This window comes from Melospiza melodia, chromosome 5 (genome assembly GCF_035770615.1).
Source record: "Melospiza melodia melodia isolate bMelMel2 chromosome 5, bMelMel2.pri, whole genome shotgun sequence".
NCBI lineage: Eukaryota > Metazoa > Chordata > Aves > Passeriformes > Passerellidae > Melospiza > Melospiza melodia.
Genome location: NC_086198.1, coordinates 92,188,279 through 92,205,519, shown reverse-complemented (window position 1 = coordinate 92,205,519; position 17,241 = coordinate 92,188,279). Strand labels below are relative to the sequence as shown.

Genomic DNA, 17,241 nt, shown 5'->3' with positions numbered 1-17,241 from the left:
CCATTGCTACAGGCCCAGGAAGCTTTTCATCCCCTCTGTCTCTTCCATAATTTGTTCCCCAAGCCACTCCAGTTTATTCTGCAGTAGCAACTGGCACATATTCCCATGATCACACATCTGTGGTGCCAGGAGAAAAGAGTGGCTGAGGGCAAATTAAACCTGTCCTAATTATGAGAGTTATTAGGAAAATTATTATTAGGAAAATAATTTGTATTTGTAGTTCTTTCCCTCTGAGATACCTCGGGCAGTTTTCAGGTGGTGGCTGTGGCAGGGGTGCCCTTCCATGGACAAGGATTTGAGGGCCTTGGTCTTAGATGTGCCACAGATCTGCTCCTGGCTTCATCCAGGGATGTGGCCTCATACCCTGGCTTTTACTTCCATATTTTTAGCATGAGACCATCAAGTCTGTAGGCTCTTTGTTAGTAGTTGCTTGTTTTTAAACATGGAGGGACAGAATCCTTTCCTAAAAGCAAGATATTACAGAAGAGCAAGGTCTGATGTGCCAGTTACAGGGACTAATTGTGGGGGTGGGACCTGGATGATCTTTAGGGTCCCTTCCAACCCAAACCATTCTCTGCTGCAGTGACTGGTACCCACTGTCACCATTTCTGCATCTTTGTAGGAAGTGGAACTATTTCATGTCCCCAAAACATCCACATTTATTGTTTTTCTCTGATTTTTAGGTTTGGGGTTTTTTTGCTGAAAACCTCATCAGTTTATTTTGGAACTTCAGTTCCAGAAGTGTTGAGGCACAGAAGTGTTCAGAAACTCTCAGGCACAGGGTGTGATTTTTGGGGTTGTCCTGTTCAGGATCAGGAGTTGGACTTGGTGATCCTTATCGATCCCTTCCAACATCCTGCATGGTGTAGGGCTCTCCTCCTCAGTGCTGGCTGCTTTCTTACTCCACAAATCCAGCAGATTTGCTTTTTGAAAAGTTTGCATTTACAGAATCACAGTGATTGATTTTGGAAGGAACCTCTGGAAGTCATCTGATCCAACCTCCTGCACCAGCAGAGCTGCCAGATCCGGTTGCACAGGACAGTGTCCAGACAAAATTGGAATATTTCCAAGGAAGGAGAATCCACAACATCCTTGGGCAACCTGTGTCAGCACCTCACAGCCAAAATGTGTTCCCTGCTGTTCAGAGGGACCCTCCTGTGGTCAGTGTGTGCCCACAGCCCCTTGTCCTGTCCCTGGCCACCCCTGACAGAGCCTGGCTCTGTCCTCTCTGCAGGTGTGGGTGGACAGGGATGAGGCCCCTGGAACCTTCCCTTGTCCTTCTGAGCAGTCCCAGCTCTCCCTGGAACCTTCTCTTCTCCTTCTGAGCAATCCCAGCCCTTCCTGGAACCTTCTCTTCCCCTTCTGAGCATTCCCAGCTCTCCCATCCCTTCCTGGAACCTTCTCTTCCCCTTCTGAGCATTCCCAGCTCTCCCATCCCTTCCTGGAACCTTCTCTTCTCCTTGTGAGCATTCCCAGCTCTCCCATACCTTCCTGGAACCTTCTCTTCTCCTTGTGAGCAGTCCCAGCTCTTCCATCCCTTCCTGGAACTCCTGATCCTCTCCATCCTGATCCTCTCCATCCCCCATGATGGCTTCACACACGTTGCTGCTGCTGGATGGGCTTTGAGAGAGGATCACCAGGGGATGGGTTGACATCTCACTCAGGTTCATATCCACAGGAAAGGCTGATCCTGGTTCAGAGCAGCAGATTTTAGCATTATCCTAGCAGTGACAGATATTTCTCGGTGCCCAGAAATCCAGGTGGGAATAGGGTTGGGTTCCCTCCTTGCACAGATCATGGTGTTACTCTTTGAAAGATGAGTGTGTGTTCACCTGTTGAACTGAAGGACATGAAAATGCTCCCAGAACTGGAGCCCCTCTGCTCTGGAGGTAGATGGGAGAGCTGGGGATGCTCACCTGGAGAAGAGAAGGTTCCAGGGAGGCCTTCAAAACCTTCCAGTGCCTAAAGGAGCTCCTGGAGAGCTGGAGAGGGACTTTGGACAAGGGTCTGGAGTGATGGGACAGGATGAAATTACTTCACACTGCCAGGAAGCAGAATTAGGTGGAGAAATTCATTAATGTGAGGTTGTTAAAGCCCTGGCAGAGGTTGCCCAGAGCAGCTGTTCTGGCTGCCTCTGGATCCCTGGCAGTGTCCAAGGTCACGTTGGACAGGGCTTGGAGCAACCTGGGATAGTGGAAAGTGTCTCTGCCCACAGCAGGAGGTTGGATCTGGATGGTTTGTAAGGTGCCTTCCAAAGCATGCCATGAGCAAATCCTGGTGTGCAGGAGAGCAGTGATTTGTGGAAGGTTGAGCAGGTGGAGAAAGCCAAGCTGCACGCCCTGCCCACAGGCTCTTCCTCCTCCTCCTCCTCCTCCTGCCCCGCTCCGTACAGGGGCTGTCGCTCGTGTGGAGCTGCCTGTTTGTTTAATAGAAGAAAGAAAAAAAATAAAAAAGAAAGAAGAAAACTAAATGGATTTTCAGAAAGGGTGAATGGCTGCTGTGATTCATCTTTTCTGGTGAAGAGTGGAACAGCAGAGGGTGGGGGGATAATGTTCAGTGACACATCAAAGGCCTTGCTTCAGCTTCGGAGACACATGCAAGGAATTAGTCACTGCCTTTTAGTGCAACAAAACCCTTTTCCCTCCCTAAATTCAATTCTTCTCTCCCTGTGATGGCCAACTCGCTGCAGCCCTCGGCTATTCCATGTGTGTTTTTATTCTTTGCATCTCCCTGAGAGCTTTGGGTTATGATGAAGTTGCCCTGCTATGGGACCGGCTCCTCTGCCGTGGATCACAGCTCCAGTGAGAGGCTGGAAATCCACAAACAGGATTTAAAAGGAGCAGGGAGGGGGAGAGGGAATGGCAGGTTTGTGTTTCCAGGGTGGCTGAGGCATGCTGATGGCTTGCTGCCACCAAAAAGAATTTTAAAAATGACCTTTTTCCCCTTTCTTTATGCTCGTGCTTGTTCTCACCCTACTGTGAGTGGCTTCAAAGAGCCAGCCTTGCTCCCAATTCTGCACCCTCTTCCCCTGCCAACAAAAAAAGAGGAAAACTGAACATTATTTTTATTTTTCACTGCATTTGGAGCCAGCACGAGGCAGTCTCAGTCTCACCACTGCCTTTCAGCATCCTCCTGATGACAGCAGGGATTTCTGGGGTCCCAGCAATGCTGGTTAGAATTCAGGTTGTGTCTCCTCAGTGCACACAGAAAAAGATTGCCTCATTTTCCAGGAATTAGGAATATGTCAGAGGTGGGGGTAAATCCTGCCTTTGATTGTGGACGGCTGTATCCGGGTTGGGCTGGGCACTTTCTGCAGCAATAAACTCCAATTCTTTGCATTCTGCAAGCACGGCAGGGTGATCCTGCAGCCTGACCCCCCTGCAGCACCAGCACAGGCATTTTGAAGCTACTTATTACTTTATAAAGAGATTATTTCCTTTATTTTTTTCTCCCCTCTCTGGCATCAATCATCCTGACAAGATCTGCTTCTTTTAAAACATACATCCTGCAGCTTAAAATCCAGCTTTTCCTATGAGGAAGATCCCAAGCAGTTTATGGAAGAATGCAGTGTACATACATTATATGTCTATATCTTCATATCTATGTAGATAGGCAGCTTAAAATCCAGCTTTTCCTATAAGGAGGATCCCAAGGAGTTTATGGAAGAATGCAGTGTACATACACTATATATCTATATCTATATCATCTATATCATCTATATGTCAATATATCTATATAATCTATATCTATATAGATATGCAGCTTAAAATCCAGTTTTTCCTATGAGGAAGATCCCAAGCAGTTTATGGAAGAATGCAGTGCACATACACTATATATCTATATAGATATGCAGTTTAAAATCCAGCTTTTCCTATAAGGAAGATCCCAAGGAGTTTATGGAAGAATGCAGTGCACATACACTGTATATCTCTATCTATATCTATATCTTCATATCTATGTAGATAGGCAGCTTAAAATCCAGCTTTTCCTATAAGGAGGATCCCAAGGAGTTTATGGAAGAATGCAATGTACATACACTATATATCTATATCTATATCATCTATATGTCTATATATCTATATCATCTATATCTATATAGATATGCAGCTTAAAATCCAGTTTTTCCTATGAGGAAGATCCCAAGCAGTTTATGGAAGAATGCAGTGCACATACACTATATATCTTCATATCTATGTAGATAGGCAGCTTAAAATCCAGCTTTTCCTATAAGGAGGATCCCAAGCAGTTTATGGAAGAATGCAGTGTACATACACTATATATCTCTATCTATATCTATATCTTCATATCTATGTAGATAGGCAGCTTAAAATCCAGCTTTTCCTATAAGGAAGATCCCAAGGAGTTTATGGAAGAATGCAATGTACATACACTATATATCTGTATCTTTATATCTATATAGATATGCAGCTTAAAATCCAGCTTTTCCTATAAGGAAAATCCTGAGCAGTTTATGGAAGAATGCAGTGCACATACACTATAAATCTATATCTACATCTATACACACAAAAAAAATACATATATTTATATATATATTTAATATTTATGGGCACACCAGTGGCAATTACTGAGGTTTCCAAGCCTGATCTTTGAAAAAAGAAGGAGCCACGATGCTGAGCATCCCGACCCTGTGGAGCAGCACTGCCAGAGCCTCCAGCTCCATTCTGCTGGGCAGAGCCCTGACGTCAGGGTGTTTTTCTGCAGAGCTCGCAGGATGTTGCAGCCGGCCAAGAGCTGTGTTTATGTTGATAACATTACAAGTATTTCCTCTCCGTTTCCGAAAGCAGCAGGGAGGGGGAGCCGAGGGGGAAGGGAGACTCGGGTTTCTCCAGCTTTGGGGTAGGACTCTCGAGGCCTTTTATGTTAAGGAGTGGGGAATGATGAAGTGCTGGCATTATTTATGCTGCTTTTGGGAATAGGGAGGGTTTTGAAGCAGGGGCTGGGAAGTGGGAGCTGGGCTGGCACAGCCCTCCCCCTGCACAGGGCTCTGTGCCTGCTCCCTGCTCCGGATCTGGTTTTAAGGTGATAAAGCAGCTCTGGCAGCTGAGTGCCGGTCACAGGAGCAGCTCCAGGGATTTGGATTTTTGGGTAATGATGTGCACAGCAAGCTGGGATGCTCCCAGCATCCCATTCCTTCTGACAGTCACAGTAATAAAGCCATAAAAACTCAGGTTCTGCACGGACTGCCCGCATCCAGCTTTCTTCACCAAAGCAGGGCAGGGCTTGGGGAAATCCAGCATTATCTCCCCTTGCCGAGCCCTTCCTCCTCCTGCAATCCACTCATGGATCAATGAACTGATTAAATGTAGAATCAAGGGGGGTTTAGAGCTCCCTGCCTGCTGATGTAATCCCAGAGCTGTGCTGGCAGCTCAGCGAAGGAGGGACCCTCATTGGTGGCTGGACTTGATGAGCTTAAGGGTCTTTTTGAACCTAAATGATTCTGTGATCATCCCACCATCCCAAAGGGGCTTTGCAGCCAGTCCAGGAGTCTCCTGTAGCTCTCATCCATGTAGCAATCATGGTTTATGGAAATAAACCCAAACTCTTTTATCCTTTGTGGGTTATTTCCTAATAATGGAGAGCAGAGAGGGAATTCATGGCTTTTCCTTCTTTGCTCCCACCCTCTGTGTTCTGCTTTAATGCCAAGGGAAGATGTGGGGAGGCTCTGGCATAGCTTGCCTGGAACAGGAGCAGAAATGGGATGAGTGGAATCCCACATGAATGGGAATCCTAAATGAATGGGATCCCAAATTTACGAGGACCCGATGTAAATAGGGACCCTAAATTAATGGGATAATAAATAAATGGGAATGCCAAACAAACGGGATTCCAAATGAGTGGGATCATAAAGTAGCAGAACCACAAATGAATGGGAATCCCAAATGATTTTGGATTCCAAGTGAACAGGATCCCAAATAAACAGAACTCAAAATGAATGGGGATCCCAAATGAACTGGATCCCAAAAGAAGGGGAACTCTTGAGAAACAAATTAGGGGAAGAGAAAGGAGCCACATCAACCTCAGTGAATGGTGTTTTTGTGCAAATATTCATCAAAACACAGCCAGTGGTCACGTTTTTCCCAGCAGTTCTTCCAGAAGAGATGAGTCTTCCCCTTTCCTTTGCCACGGTGTCCTTGCTGTGGCAGTGATGGCTTCCCAGTGAGGGAAGTGGTTGTGATGACGAGATCTTGTGCTTTCATCAGCTCTTGTGAGGTTTGCAGAGCATTTCTGTGCCATCATTTCTGTTCTCTGGAGTTTCAGTTGTGTTTAACTTCCTCCTGCTTTTGCACATGGGTCCCCTCAGGATGAGCTCCTTATTTCTGTGGGGTTCCACAGTGGGATGCTTGGACAATCTGCCTCCTGCAGAAAGGTACAAAAATCATAGAATTATGGAATTGTTTGGGTTGGGAAGGGACCTTATAGATCATTCACTTCCACCCCTCTGCTCTGGACAGGGACATCCTCCACTACCCCAGGTTGCTCCAAGCCCTGTCCAACCTGGTCTTGGACACTTCCAGGGATCCAGGGGCAGCTGCAGCTTCTCTGGGCATCCTGTGCCTCACCACCCTCACAGGGAAGAATTTATTCCTTATAAATAATAGATTTTCTCCTCAAAGCCAAACTTGTGTAGACCAGGCTCTGACAAGTGTCTGACCAAGCTGAGTGGGGTGTATTAATCACCATGAGTGGAACATGTCATCAAACCATCAAACTACTGGTTGTGGGTTTTTCCTGACATCCTACCCTGGAGCACAGCCTGGGGGAGGCATTGCAGGACCAGTGCTGCTCTCAGCAGTGACAGGAGGACTGAATCAAGTCAAATTCATGCAGACAGATATTTTAACTGGTGATGAAACCCTCTGGAATGCTGGCTGCTCACACCAGTGGGACCCTTGGAGAAAGCCCTGCCCTGCTTGCAGCAGCAGAGCTGGCCATGGACAGAGCCTATGGAAAGCTCTTATCTCCAAAGCTTGGTTTCCTTCTGGTTCAGGGTTTGTCTGACCTTTTGGTCACTGAGTAAGGTCGATTTTTGCCAGGTTTTCTTTTGGAGGGGGAGGAAAAACATGTAAGTAGGTGATGCTGGTGGGAGGATCTTGTATTGCTGATAGTGTTTCCAGCGCGTGGATGACTTCAGTGTTGTCCTTCTGCCCAGAGTTTGGGATGGGTCTACATGAAGCAGATTTAAATAAATAGAAGAAGCACAAACAACACAAGGTCTATTAGAGGGGGAGGGAATAAAACCCATTCTTGGCAGCTCCTCGGGTTGACTTGGCAGCAAGATCTCTCCTGGGAGATCCTGGAGATGCAACTGGACACAGGACAAAAGCCTGAAGGACAGGAGTCGTGCTGCAGCTGCTGGCCCATGGCATGGAGCAGGGCTGTCTGCAAGCCCTCTCTGGGCTCAGAGCAGAGGAGAGGTGTTGCCCCATCCTTGGAAGGCCCCGTGGCCACGTGCTGGCCTGGACTTGGCAGCTCTGGGCTCTGCCCTGACCAGCACGATGACGTCTCTGGGCCTCTGGATCCGTAGGTGTTTGGGAGGAGATAATGATACCCATTTCTCAGGAGCTTTCTGAGGTCTCCAGAGGAAAGAAATCACCATAAAAATCTTGTATTAGAAAGGGCTGGGGGAAATGATTTTACTGATGTCATCGTCCTGTAATTCTGCCGGACGTTTCCTGGGAAGCACGTACAGTATGGGCGTGCAGCCTGAACTCGCTGATCTTCTTGGATTATGTGTGAGTGTTTGTTCTGACCACATACACAGGGAATCCAGCAGGGTTTGAATGGAGCTGAGTGTCCTGCCCCTGCCCAGGAACATTTCAGGTGTCAGTGAGCCAAGGGGAGCTGACCTCTCCTTCATTCCTGCCTCCACTTCTGGGGCATTTGGGATCAAGGCTCTTTGCCATGGTCTTCAGCTGAATTGCCTTTGAGTTTGCTCAGAGTACAGCCATTTGCAGACTGCTATATAAACTATTTATTAATCTCCTTTAAGACCAGATATTTGGTTTTAATGCTCAGTTTGTTCTTCTCATGCTCTCCCACAGTTCACCCATTCCCTGCTTCATCCATGGACACTTTGCTGCTCCACCAGACTGGGATTTCTCCGTGTGTTTTCCCCTTGTTGTATGAACTCACCCATAAATCCTTCCCATCCAGATGCCTGCAGGGACTCCAGCCACGCTTCCACTCCTCCCTCTGAGCTTTACAAGATGCACAGCAACATCCCCACCTTGGAATACTTTGGGATGATATTGCATCAGGGTTTAATAAGTGTTCTGTGCTTTCCTCCCCAGGTCAACATGGATTTGTGGCTCTTTCTCCTTTTGCTCGGAAGTGGCCTGATAAGTGTAGGTGCTAACAACGTTACAACAGGTAAACTGTGCTCCTCATCTCTTTTTATCCCATCTTTAGGATCAAAGGAGTGAATGGGAATGTGCTCAGTGTCTCATTCCTTCTGTCCTCCATGTAGCTGTAACAAATTGTTGGAAAGAGGGTGATGAGCTTCAGGTGCACATAAATGGGGCCCGCAGCTTTAGCTCAGAGAAATATTGATCCTCACCTCCAGGACCTCCCATGTTTGGACATCCCCATAAATAGCACCTGTTCAGGGTTTATTTTTTTGACATTTGTATCTACTGCTGTGCAGAGCATTTCCTGTCCTGTGCTCAGGATTTGTTGGGTGTTTTATCCTTATAGTTAGAGTCCCATGAATCTTCAGCATCTAAACCCCTCAGTATGACAGAAGAGAATCTCACAGAGCTTCCCCTGTGCTTTTCCCTTCTCAGAGCCACCCACAACAGCGTCCACCTCCCCCAGGAGCCCCACCAAAGCTCCCACAGCAGGTCCTGAGGATGGGACCACGCCCAGCACACACAGACTCAACATGAGCACTCCGGGGACTGTTCCTACCACAGCGCCAAAACCTGCTCCAACCACAGCTGCCAGAATCTCCCCCAATGCCACCACTGGCAGCCTCAACATCTCCTCCACGCTGGGGACAACCCAGCCTGTGCCTCCAGCCCCATCCCTGCTCCCCAGCGTGACGCCGTCGGCCCCACGCGCCACCGTCCCCAGCACGGAGGCAGAGACCACAGAGAGGAATTTCAGCATGCTGGTGACAACACAGGAGACCTCTTCTGCTTCCCACAATGGTAGGCACCTCCTCCATCTCTTCTTCTTCTTCTTCTTCTTCTTCTTCTCTTCTTCTCCTTCTCCTTCTCCTTCTCCTTCTTCTTCTCCTTCTTCTTCTTCTCCTTCTCCTTCTCCTCCATCTCCTTCTTCTCCTCCTTCTTCTTCTTCTCCTTCTTCTCCTTCTCCAGGCCACCCTGCCTCTGAGTTTGTTTCTTTGCTCTTCTTTTGTTTGGCTGAGCAAAATGGAGCACAAAAACGCTTTGGGGACAATTCCATGGTGATGCAAGACAAGAGGACTCTCAAACCTCTTCCGATGAGGTTTGTCTGACCAAAGGTTTAGGCCAAGATCATCTAGTGAAAGGTATCCACAGTTGCATTAGATGATCTTTGCTTCCAACCCAAACTATTCTGTGATTCTCTCCTTACATTATCAATTTTCTCCATTAGTTGGGCAATTTCAATCTTTAAAAGGTCCAGATGAGAGAAATTTGTCTCTGTTGCCATCCTGATCCCATTCCCCTCTTGGCACATCATGAAAATGACCCCATAAAATGTATTGTGGCTGCTCAGTCCTGGTTAAGAGTGAAAAATCAGGCAAGAAGAGGCTGAGGTGACCAGAAATCTTTGCTGAGCTGTTGCTCTTCAGCCATGATTTGCTCATTGTATTATTTGAGACCCAGTTTGGGTGCTGCCTGTCTCCAATTTGCAGTAGGAAGATGGCAATTGGGATTTAGTGGGAAAACAGGATTGGTAACTTGATTGTGGATTAGAAAACCCTGAAATAAGATGATGGTGGAGTTAATGCACGGAGGTGTCAAGTCTATATTCTTTAATAACCAATTTCCCAAGGGATGTGTGTGCCCTCTTCCTCTGGGAATCTTTGGAAGCCACAGCCCCTGAAGCTGCAGTGAAGTTGTCTTTGCTGCCAGCATGGGAAGGGATGTGGTTGAAGGAAGTTCAGAACTCAGCTTTTGTAGTGTTCTGCCGCCCCTGAACTCATCCAGCTTCCTTCCCAACCCAAATCCTTTTTGAAGGAGTCTGGCATAGCCTCAGACACACACATGGGCCAAGTTTGGTATAAATGTAGGAGAGATGGAGGCAAAAGCCTTAAGCTGCCAATATCTGGATTTTGTAATATGATGTGTGCTCATGAGAGGGCTGAATTTATTCATTTTTGTGTCTCCACTGCCTTTTTGTGATTTGGGTTACCAGTTTTGGTGAACTCCCCTGGTGCATGCCACAACATCATCAAGGCCAGAAGTGGCTTCTCACTTGATGTCACCCCAGAGAACAAATGATCAAACCTAATTCTTTCTTTATCTCAAGTAATTTATCAAGGAACAAAATCAGTTTTAGGGCTGTGCCCTTGCCATGAGGGCAGCCATAAATTAGATTTAACAGGAAATGTTGGTGTTATCATGGAAGAATTAAGTGGTGCTCAAGAAGGGGACAGAGCCAGAAGGTCACATTTGGAGGGGCAGTTCCTCCTTGTCCAAACCCACCAGGATTGTCCTCAGCCCTGTGCTGCAGCTCTTCATGGCCAGGAAAGCCAGGAGAGCCAGGCTCTGCTCTGCTCTCCCTGGCACAGGTTTGTTCCTGTGCCCTCTGCATGAGCCATCCAGCCCAGCAGGCAGAGACTTCCCTTGGCTGCCCTCGCCCCCATCCCTGAGCCCAGCTGCTCCTAATTGAGCTCTTGGCTCAGCCACACTCTTAAAATGATGCACCAGTGTTATCTCCTGATATTTAAGTGCTAATGAATTACACCAGTGACTTGCTGGTTATGGGTTTAAACAGTAAGTTGTGTTGAGTGTTGTTAAAGCTTGGATTCAGCTCCTTGTTTTGCTGATAAAAACTCAGGATTTGTTCCTTTTTCCTTACTCAGAAATTCATTTTAACATCCTGGTTTTATAGCTAGTGTTTTAAAGGAAAGATTTACAGGCAGATGATAAGAGTTACTAAATTTGTTCCTGTCTTGGTCTTTGATCCTTCCTGAGTTACTAAAATGTCTTGTTCCTTTGTTGCTAAGAGACTTTTGTTTTCTTTTTCTGCAGGTAACTCTGACAGAAGAGGTAAGAATGTTACATTTCATTGCTCTGTACTCAGTAAAAACTATTCCAGAAGCATTCTGCTATCAGAGAGCTCTCCTTAGGACTTCCAAATGTGTTTTTATGATGCCTCTCAAGCTCTTTAAAAGAGCTGGTGACGCACTGATATCTTAATTTCTGTGGAGCTTTTCTTTCTAGAACGAAACAATCCCATTCCAATTTGTACATGTCCTGTTAGGTACCAATTGTTCCTGCTCTGAGAATGTCAGCACGTCCCTAGAGCTGCATGACCCAAGTCTGAAAAGCCATTCAGGATATTTCCTTTTGGGTTTGTTGTGGTTTTTTGCTGCTGAATTGTCTTTATTGACTGTGACTTACACAATTTGATCCAAACCCATCCAGCAGATGCTGGGAATAATTATTGTTCTCCTCATTCTGTTGGCAAGCAGTAACACAAATCCATTTCTTGTAAGAGAACAGCACTTTGGGGACATTTTTCCATCTCTCAGCTCTGAGAACTGGCATCTCTACCAGAATATTTGCAATTACTGATGGCTTTAGCACTCCAGGAGCGGGCAGAGCTGGGCTGCTCCCACCTGGAGGAATCAGCTGCCTCTGTGTGTGTGTTTTCATCCTGGCTCTGATGCAAACCCTGCCTGGTGCTGCTCGCTGTGCCTGCCTCACCCAGACAGATGCTCTGAGCAGCTCCTTTTATTCCCTTCCACTTAGCAGAGGGAGTAAAAGGGATGCAGGTCCAAAGGAACTCATCTGAAATTGTGGCTAAGCCTCTGCAGACATGCTCAGTGTAATTCCCTCAGATCTGGCCTGGCTTAGACCTGATTTTGTGCTCTCTCTGCCATCCTTCCTCCCTGCTCCTGAGGGCAAAGAAAAAGAAATGGGACTACATCTGACTTCCTAACAAGATTTATATTAATATTGTTATAAATATAGTGAGGAAATCAGATTAAATAAGGGATATTTAACAGGAGCAAATGGGACAAGGGGAAATGGCTTCAAACTGGGAGTAAGTTTAGATATTGGCAATAAAGCCTTGACTGTGAGGGAGGTGAGGCCCTGGCATGGGATGATCAGAGATTTGTGGCAGCCCCATCCCTGGAAGTGTCCAAATCCAGCTTGGATGGGGCTTGGAGCAACCTGGGGTGGTGCAAGGTGGAGTGGAGTGGGATGATCTCTGAGGTCTCTTCCAACCCAAACCATTCTGTGAGTGGTTTTGTGGGCAGATGTTGCCAGCTGTGAACAAGGAGGGGCTGCCCAGCCCCATCCCTCTGCCATGGCTGCACCCAGGTCTGGGTGACACCTCTGCCAGCAGCTGGGACATGCTCCCAAGCTCCAGAGGGAGGTTTGGTGGCTCCTCAGAGGGGCCAGGAGAAGATTTGAGGCTCCTGCTGCCTCCCAAGCTCAGGAGTGCAGTGGGTGCTGCAGCACCAGGGGAGCAGAAGGCTGAGTCCTTGTCCCTTTTCCGGGTGGATTGCCAGCATGAAGCCCCCAGGCTGGGGCTGGAGGAGCTCTGGGGGGGTTGGCAGAGCTCAGCAGGGCTGGCAGGAGCAGCTGGGACCCTCCAGCTCCTTTTCACCCTGGACTGGGCTGGGTGGGAAAGCTCCAACTCCTCATCCCACCAGATGTGTGCAAAGAACAGCTGCAAAAAAAACCCCAAAAAACCTCCAAACTCCCTGCACCCTGCTGGCACACCCTCCCTGCCCTCAAATCTGCATCCTGCAGCTCCAGCACTGCTTAGGCTGAGCTTAACTCCAGCCAAGACAGGAAAAAATGGTCCAACAGTGATTTAACACCACGGGTTTTGGCATGGCAGCTCTTCTTCCTCTCCTGCACACAGGATGGAGGCGGTGGCTGTGCTCAGAAGTCTCAGTGAGGGGCCAGGGCTGGCTGTGGTTGGGCCAACACCAACCTGTTCTTGGTTTTGGGATGGGGAATGCCAAGGCTCATCACCTATTGAGATGTGCAGGAGGCAGAATGCCCAATAAATTCCTTTTGGGCTGTAGGAGAGGCAGAATTCCCAATAAATTCCATTTGGGCTGTGGGAGAGGCAGAATTCCCAATAAATTCCCTTTGGGCTGTGGGAGAGGCAGAATTCCCAATAAATTCCCTTTGGGCTTTGGGAGAAGCAGAATTCCCAATAAATTCCTTTTGGGCTATGGGAGGTGCTGCCACATCAAAGCAGCAGATGAGAAGGACAAAAACATGCAAAACCAGGATAATTTAATTTTTTTTATTTACTACATTGGGTCATTACCTTGAAATCATGACACAAAAATAATGTTTTAATAGAAATATTTAACAAATATTTTAAAAATCATATGTTTTAATAGAAATAACATTCCCAAACCTCACAGGACAGAGGAGCAAACACAAAAATACAATCAGAGTGACCTTAGGTAGCTCAGAGGTGGATAAAATAAACCCCTAGGAGAAAAAAAATAGGGAAATGGACAAAAATTAGGGAAAATAAACCCCAGCTAAGGAAATCTGCTGGCTGAAATTGCTGAGCCACATGGAGAGGGATCTGCAGGGAAATGGATGCACAGAAGGTGGAAAAGGCTCGAGCCCTGCAGCCTCCTGGGGCTGTGTAGACACAGTGTGGTGGCCCCCTCAGATGGAGGGAGCTGATGGAAAATGGAAATATGCCCAGCTGGCATGGCTGGCATCCACATTTATCTGAAAAAATGCCCTTCAGGGCACTTCTCCTCCTCCCTGGTTGGAGCTGCTTGGCTTCCAACCCATCTGGGGGATTTGCCAGCACCAACCACTGATTCACTGACCTCCAGCACGAGATGGAAATGGGTTATTTAAAGGAAAAATAAAATCTCTTGTGGGTCATGCAAGATGAGTGTTTCAGAGTAATTTTAAGTGTTTTTCTGAGGGAATTGTGAGGTACCTGCCCTTGAGGAGCTTCTGCAAGGAAGCCAGATTGGGTGCCTGGTGGTGCCTGAGCTCTCCTGCTCTCTGAACTCTGTATTTCCAGGGAGGAAAGGTAGGGGGTTGGACTGGCAGATGGTCTCTGGAGGTCATTTCCAACCCAAATTATTCTATAATTACAGAATCATGGAATGGTTGAGTTGGAAAGGAGCTTAAAACTCATCCAGTTCTACCCCAGACACCTTCCACCATCCCAGGTTTCTCCAAACCCATCCAGCCTGCCCTTGGGCACTTGCAGGGGTGCAGGGGCAGCCACAGCTGCTCTGGGCAGCCTGGTCCACACCAAATCTCACCCTTGGAGCTGTTCAGATCCCAGGGGCAGCAGGAAGCTTTGTCCTCTCGTCCTGTTTGACAAAGAACTGGAAGCAAAATCGTGGTGGTGTTCCAGATGTGTCTGTGGGATGTTAGAGAGGTCACAGTTTTCACCCATTTAATATAAAGTTTCTTATCACGTACTAAACATTCCTTACACCAAACTCATGGGCCTGGTAGGAACTCTGGACCCTTAAGTCTCAGGCAGAAAATGTTGTAGATTTTTTTTTGTAGATTTCCAGCTGACAGAAGAAATTTCTGCTGGTGTCTGTTGGGCCATCACGTGCCCTTTCTGCCATTCAGTTGTGCAGAAAGAACCTCAAAAAAACCCAGTCCCAGTTTTCTCCATCACCCTTTTCATCTGCAAGGTCACAATTTCACAGTGACCAGCTCTTGGAGAAGATTGAGTTGCTCTGAGTGGTGGTTTCAGGTTTTAATCTGGCCTGGGAGTGTCTGAGGCACATGGTGCTCACTCATCCTTTTCTGTTTTCACTCTCAGGCTGGAAAATTGCAACATCACTTCATGCTATTTATTATTTATTATGTTTTTATTACTAATATCATCATCAGAATTTTTCTTCAAGCACAAATTGTTAAATGATGGCTCTGGATGTTTTCCAATGTCCATAACCACACCTTTCTCTTCCTCTTGCAGATGAGACTCCCATTATAGCTGTGATGGTGGCCCTGTCCTCCCTCCTAGTCATAGTATTTATTATTATTGTTCTGTACATGTTGAGGTAAGAGCTGCTTTAATGCTGGATTGCCTTGTTTGACAGAAATAATTCCTGAATGAACAGGAATGAGCCTTTTGTGCTGTCTCCCAAGCTCCAAAGGCTGACACAGCTGGTGCTTTGAAAAGAAACCTGGAAGGACAATGAATGAAAATGATGTTTGGGGTTATCTGGTGAACGATGCTCATTCCTTTCTCTGCAAAGCTGCTCCTCCTGTGGGGAATTCCTGTTCTGCCTTTCAAAATGTCACTTTTAGCAGGGTGGATTGAACTGAAGCCCTGTCAGTGTGGGGAAAAGCAGGTGAGGCTGCAAATGATGGATTGAGTAATCCAGGGAAGCTGATCACAAAGTCCTTTCAATGTGTTATTCCTTGATTCCCATCTTGATAGCAAGCAGGATCCAACATCCAAACTGTTTTGGGTACTAAACCTCACTGTGAACCTTTCACTGTGAATGGCAGGAACTTGTGAGGAGTGATAGTAATTGAAATTAAAGTCTTCTTAAGTCCAATCTGCCCTGCTCAAAATGAAGCATTCCCAGCTCCTGAAAGCATAACTAAGAATGTCTTTATTCACCTGCAGTAAACATTTTCATTTACTCACCAGCTTGGTGATTAAGTAAGCCTTAAAAAAAAAAAAAAAAAGAAAAAACCATTTCCTTAGCAGTGGAAAACTCCCCTGTGTCTCCTGGCTCCAGGCCTGCCCTCACAGCAGTGAACCTGAGGAGAGTTTTGCCTCAGGAGTTCAGCAGCAGCAGAGTTTGAGTCCTTCCCACCTGGCTTCCAGCCCTGAAAGAAAGAGTTTGTGTTCACTGCCCAATGATTCAGCAAAACTCCAAATTTCAGGCAAAATGAGCATGAGCAGCTGCTCCAAGTTAACAGCACATGGAGCAGGGATTTGCTGCAGGACAGATCAAGCTGGGCTTTGTGTGCTCTGCTGGGTCAGCCCAGGGAGCAGGGACTCCTTGGGGTGTCCTCTGGAAGGAGCACCCTTAAAGCTTCTCCTGGTTCCCAGCTCTCCCTGGGCTCCTGCAGCTGTTCCAGATGTGCTCAGTGGAAAGCTCTGCTCACAGGCAGGGTTTCAGAGCTCCTGCAGCCTCCTGGACCCACCAGCTCATCCATGAAGCCTTCAGAAAGTGTGGCAAAAAAAAAGGGAAAGAGCTCTTTGGGTGCTTCTAGATGGTTGTGATTATGCTCATAAATTCTCACCTGTAGTAAGCTGAGTCAGTGTGCTATTACCAAAATCATCCTTTATTCCTGTGTGGCCTTTTCCACATCATTGTTGTTCTTTTTCACACAGTAATAGGCAGCTGGATTAAACCTGGTTTGCATATATCCCTTGAGCAAACTATATATAGAGTTTTCTTCCATCATAAGGAAGAAGTGAGATATTGCTACTTCCAGAAGTTTTTTCTGCTCTTTTTAATTTTTCTGCTGTTAGATCAAAGTAAAAAATAGGTAAAATCTGAACCAATAACTTCCTTTCTTCAGAATTTCAGATTTTTGCTACCTTTTAGTGTCCTCCTCGTTTTGTCAGTATTCATTCTTACTCAGGTCTCATCTGGGGGGGAACCTGGGCTTCCTGCTGGATATTTACTGACTTTTCCACCCCAATTCTCCTTGGCAGGTTCAAGAAATACAAGCAGGCAGGGAGCCACTCCAACTCCTTCCGTCTGTCCAACGGCCGGACAGACGACACAGGTGAGGCCACCTGCTGCCACACAGGCTCTCCCCAACCTTTTATTTTTGTGGGCAAATATTTTTTCATTTCTATTTTGTCGTTTCCTGACCTCCTTTGTTCCATGTTCTCCATGGGTTTGGTAGACTTTGACAGAATGAAGGTTTATTTCCCAGCTTTCGTTCCACCGATTCGATGTTTGCCCTCAAGTGGTTGATATTAAAATGGGTGATCACTTCCAAAATCACTACTCACATTCCTCTTGAGATTTCAGTGTTTCTTGGACCCAAATGAGAACCTTTTTTGAAAAAAAAAAAAAGCCACATCTTTGGAGAGTAATTAAATAATTTTCTGCTCTCTCAGATTAGG

General features: G+C 46.7%; 1 protein-coding gene across 2 annotated transcripts in view; it reads left to right on the top strand.

Annotated features, from left to right (window-relative positions):
- PTPRA (protein tyrosine phosphatase receptor type A) overlaps nucleotides 1–17,241 on the top strand; it is a 132,305-nt gene that overhangs the window by 92,738 nt on the left and 22,326 nt on the right. For both annotated transcript variants that reach the window (XM_063157872.1, XM_063157873.1), the window contains 5 exons: nucleotides 8,313–8,391; nucleotides 8,805–9,170; nucleotides 11,202–11,219; nucleotides 15,118–15,202; nucleotides 16,822–16,895. In XM_063157872.1, the coding sequence (XP_063013942.1) occupies nucleotides 8,313–8,391; nucleotides 8,805–9,170; nucleotides 11,202–11,219; nucleotides 15,118–15,202; nucleotides 16,822–16,895 (622 nt within the window). The remainder of the gene's footprint in view (nucleotides 1–8,312; nucleotides 8,392–8,804; nucleotides 9,171–11,201; nucleotides 11,220–15,117; nucleotides 15,203–16,821; nucleotides 16,896–17,241) is intronic.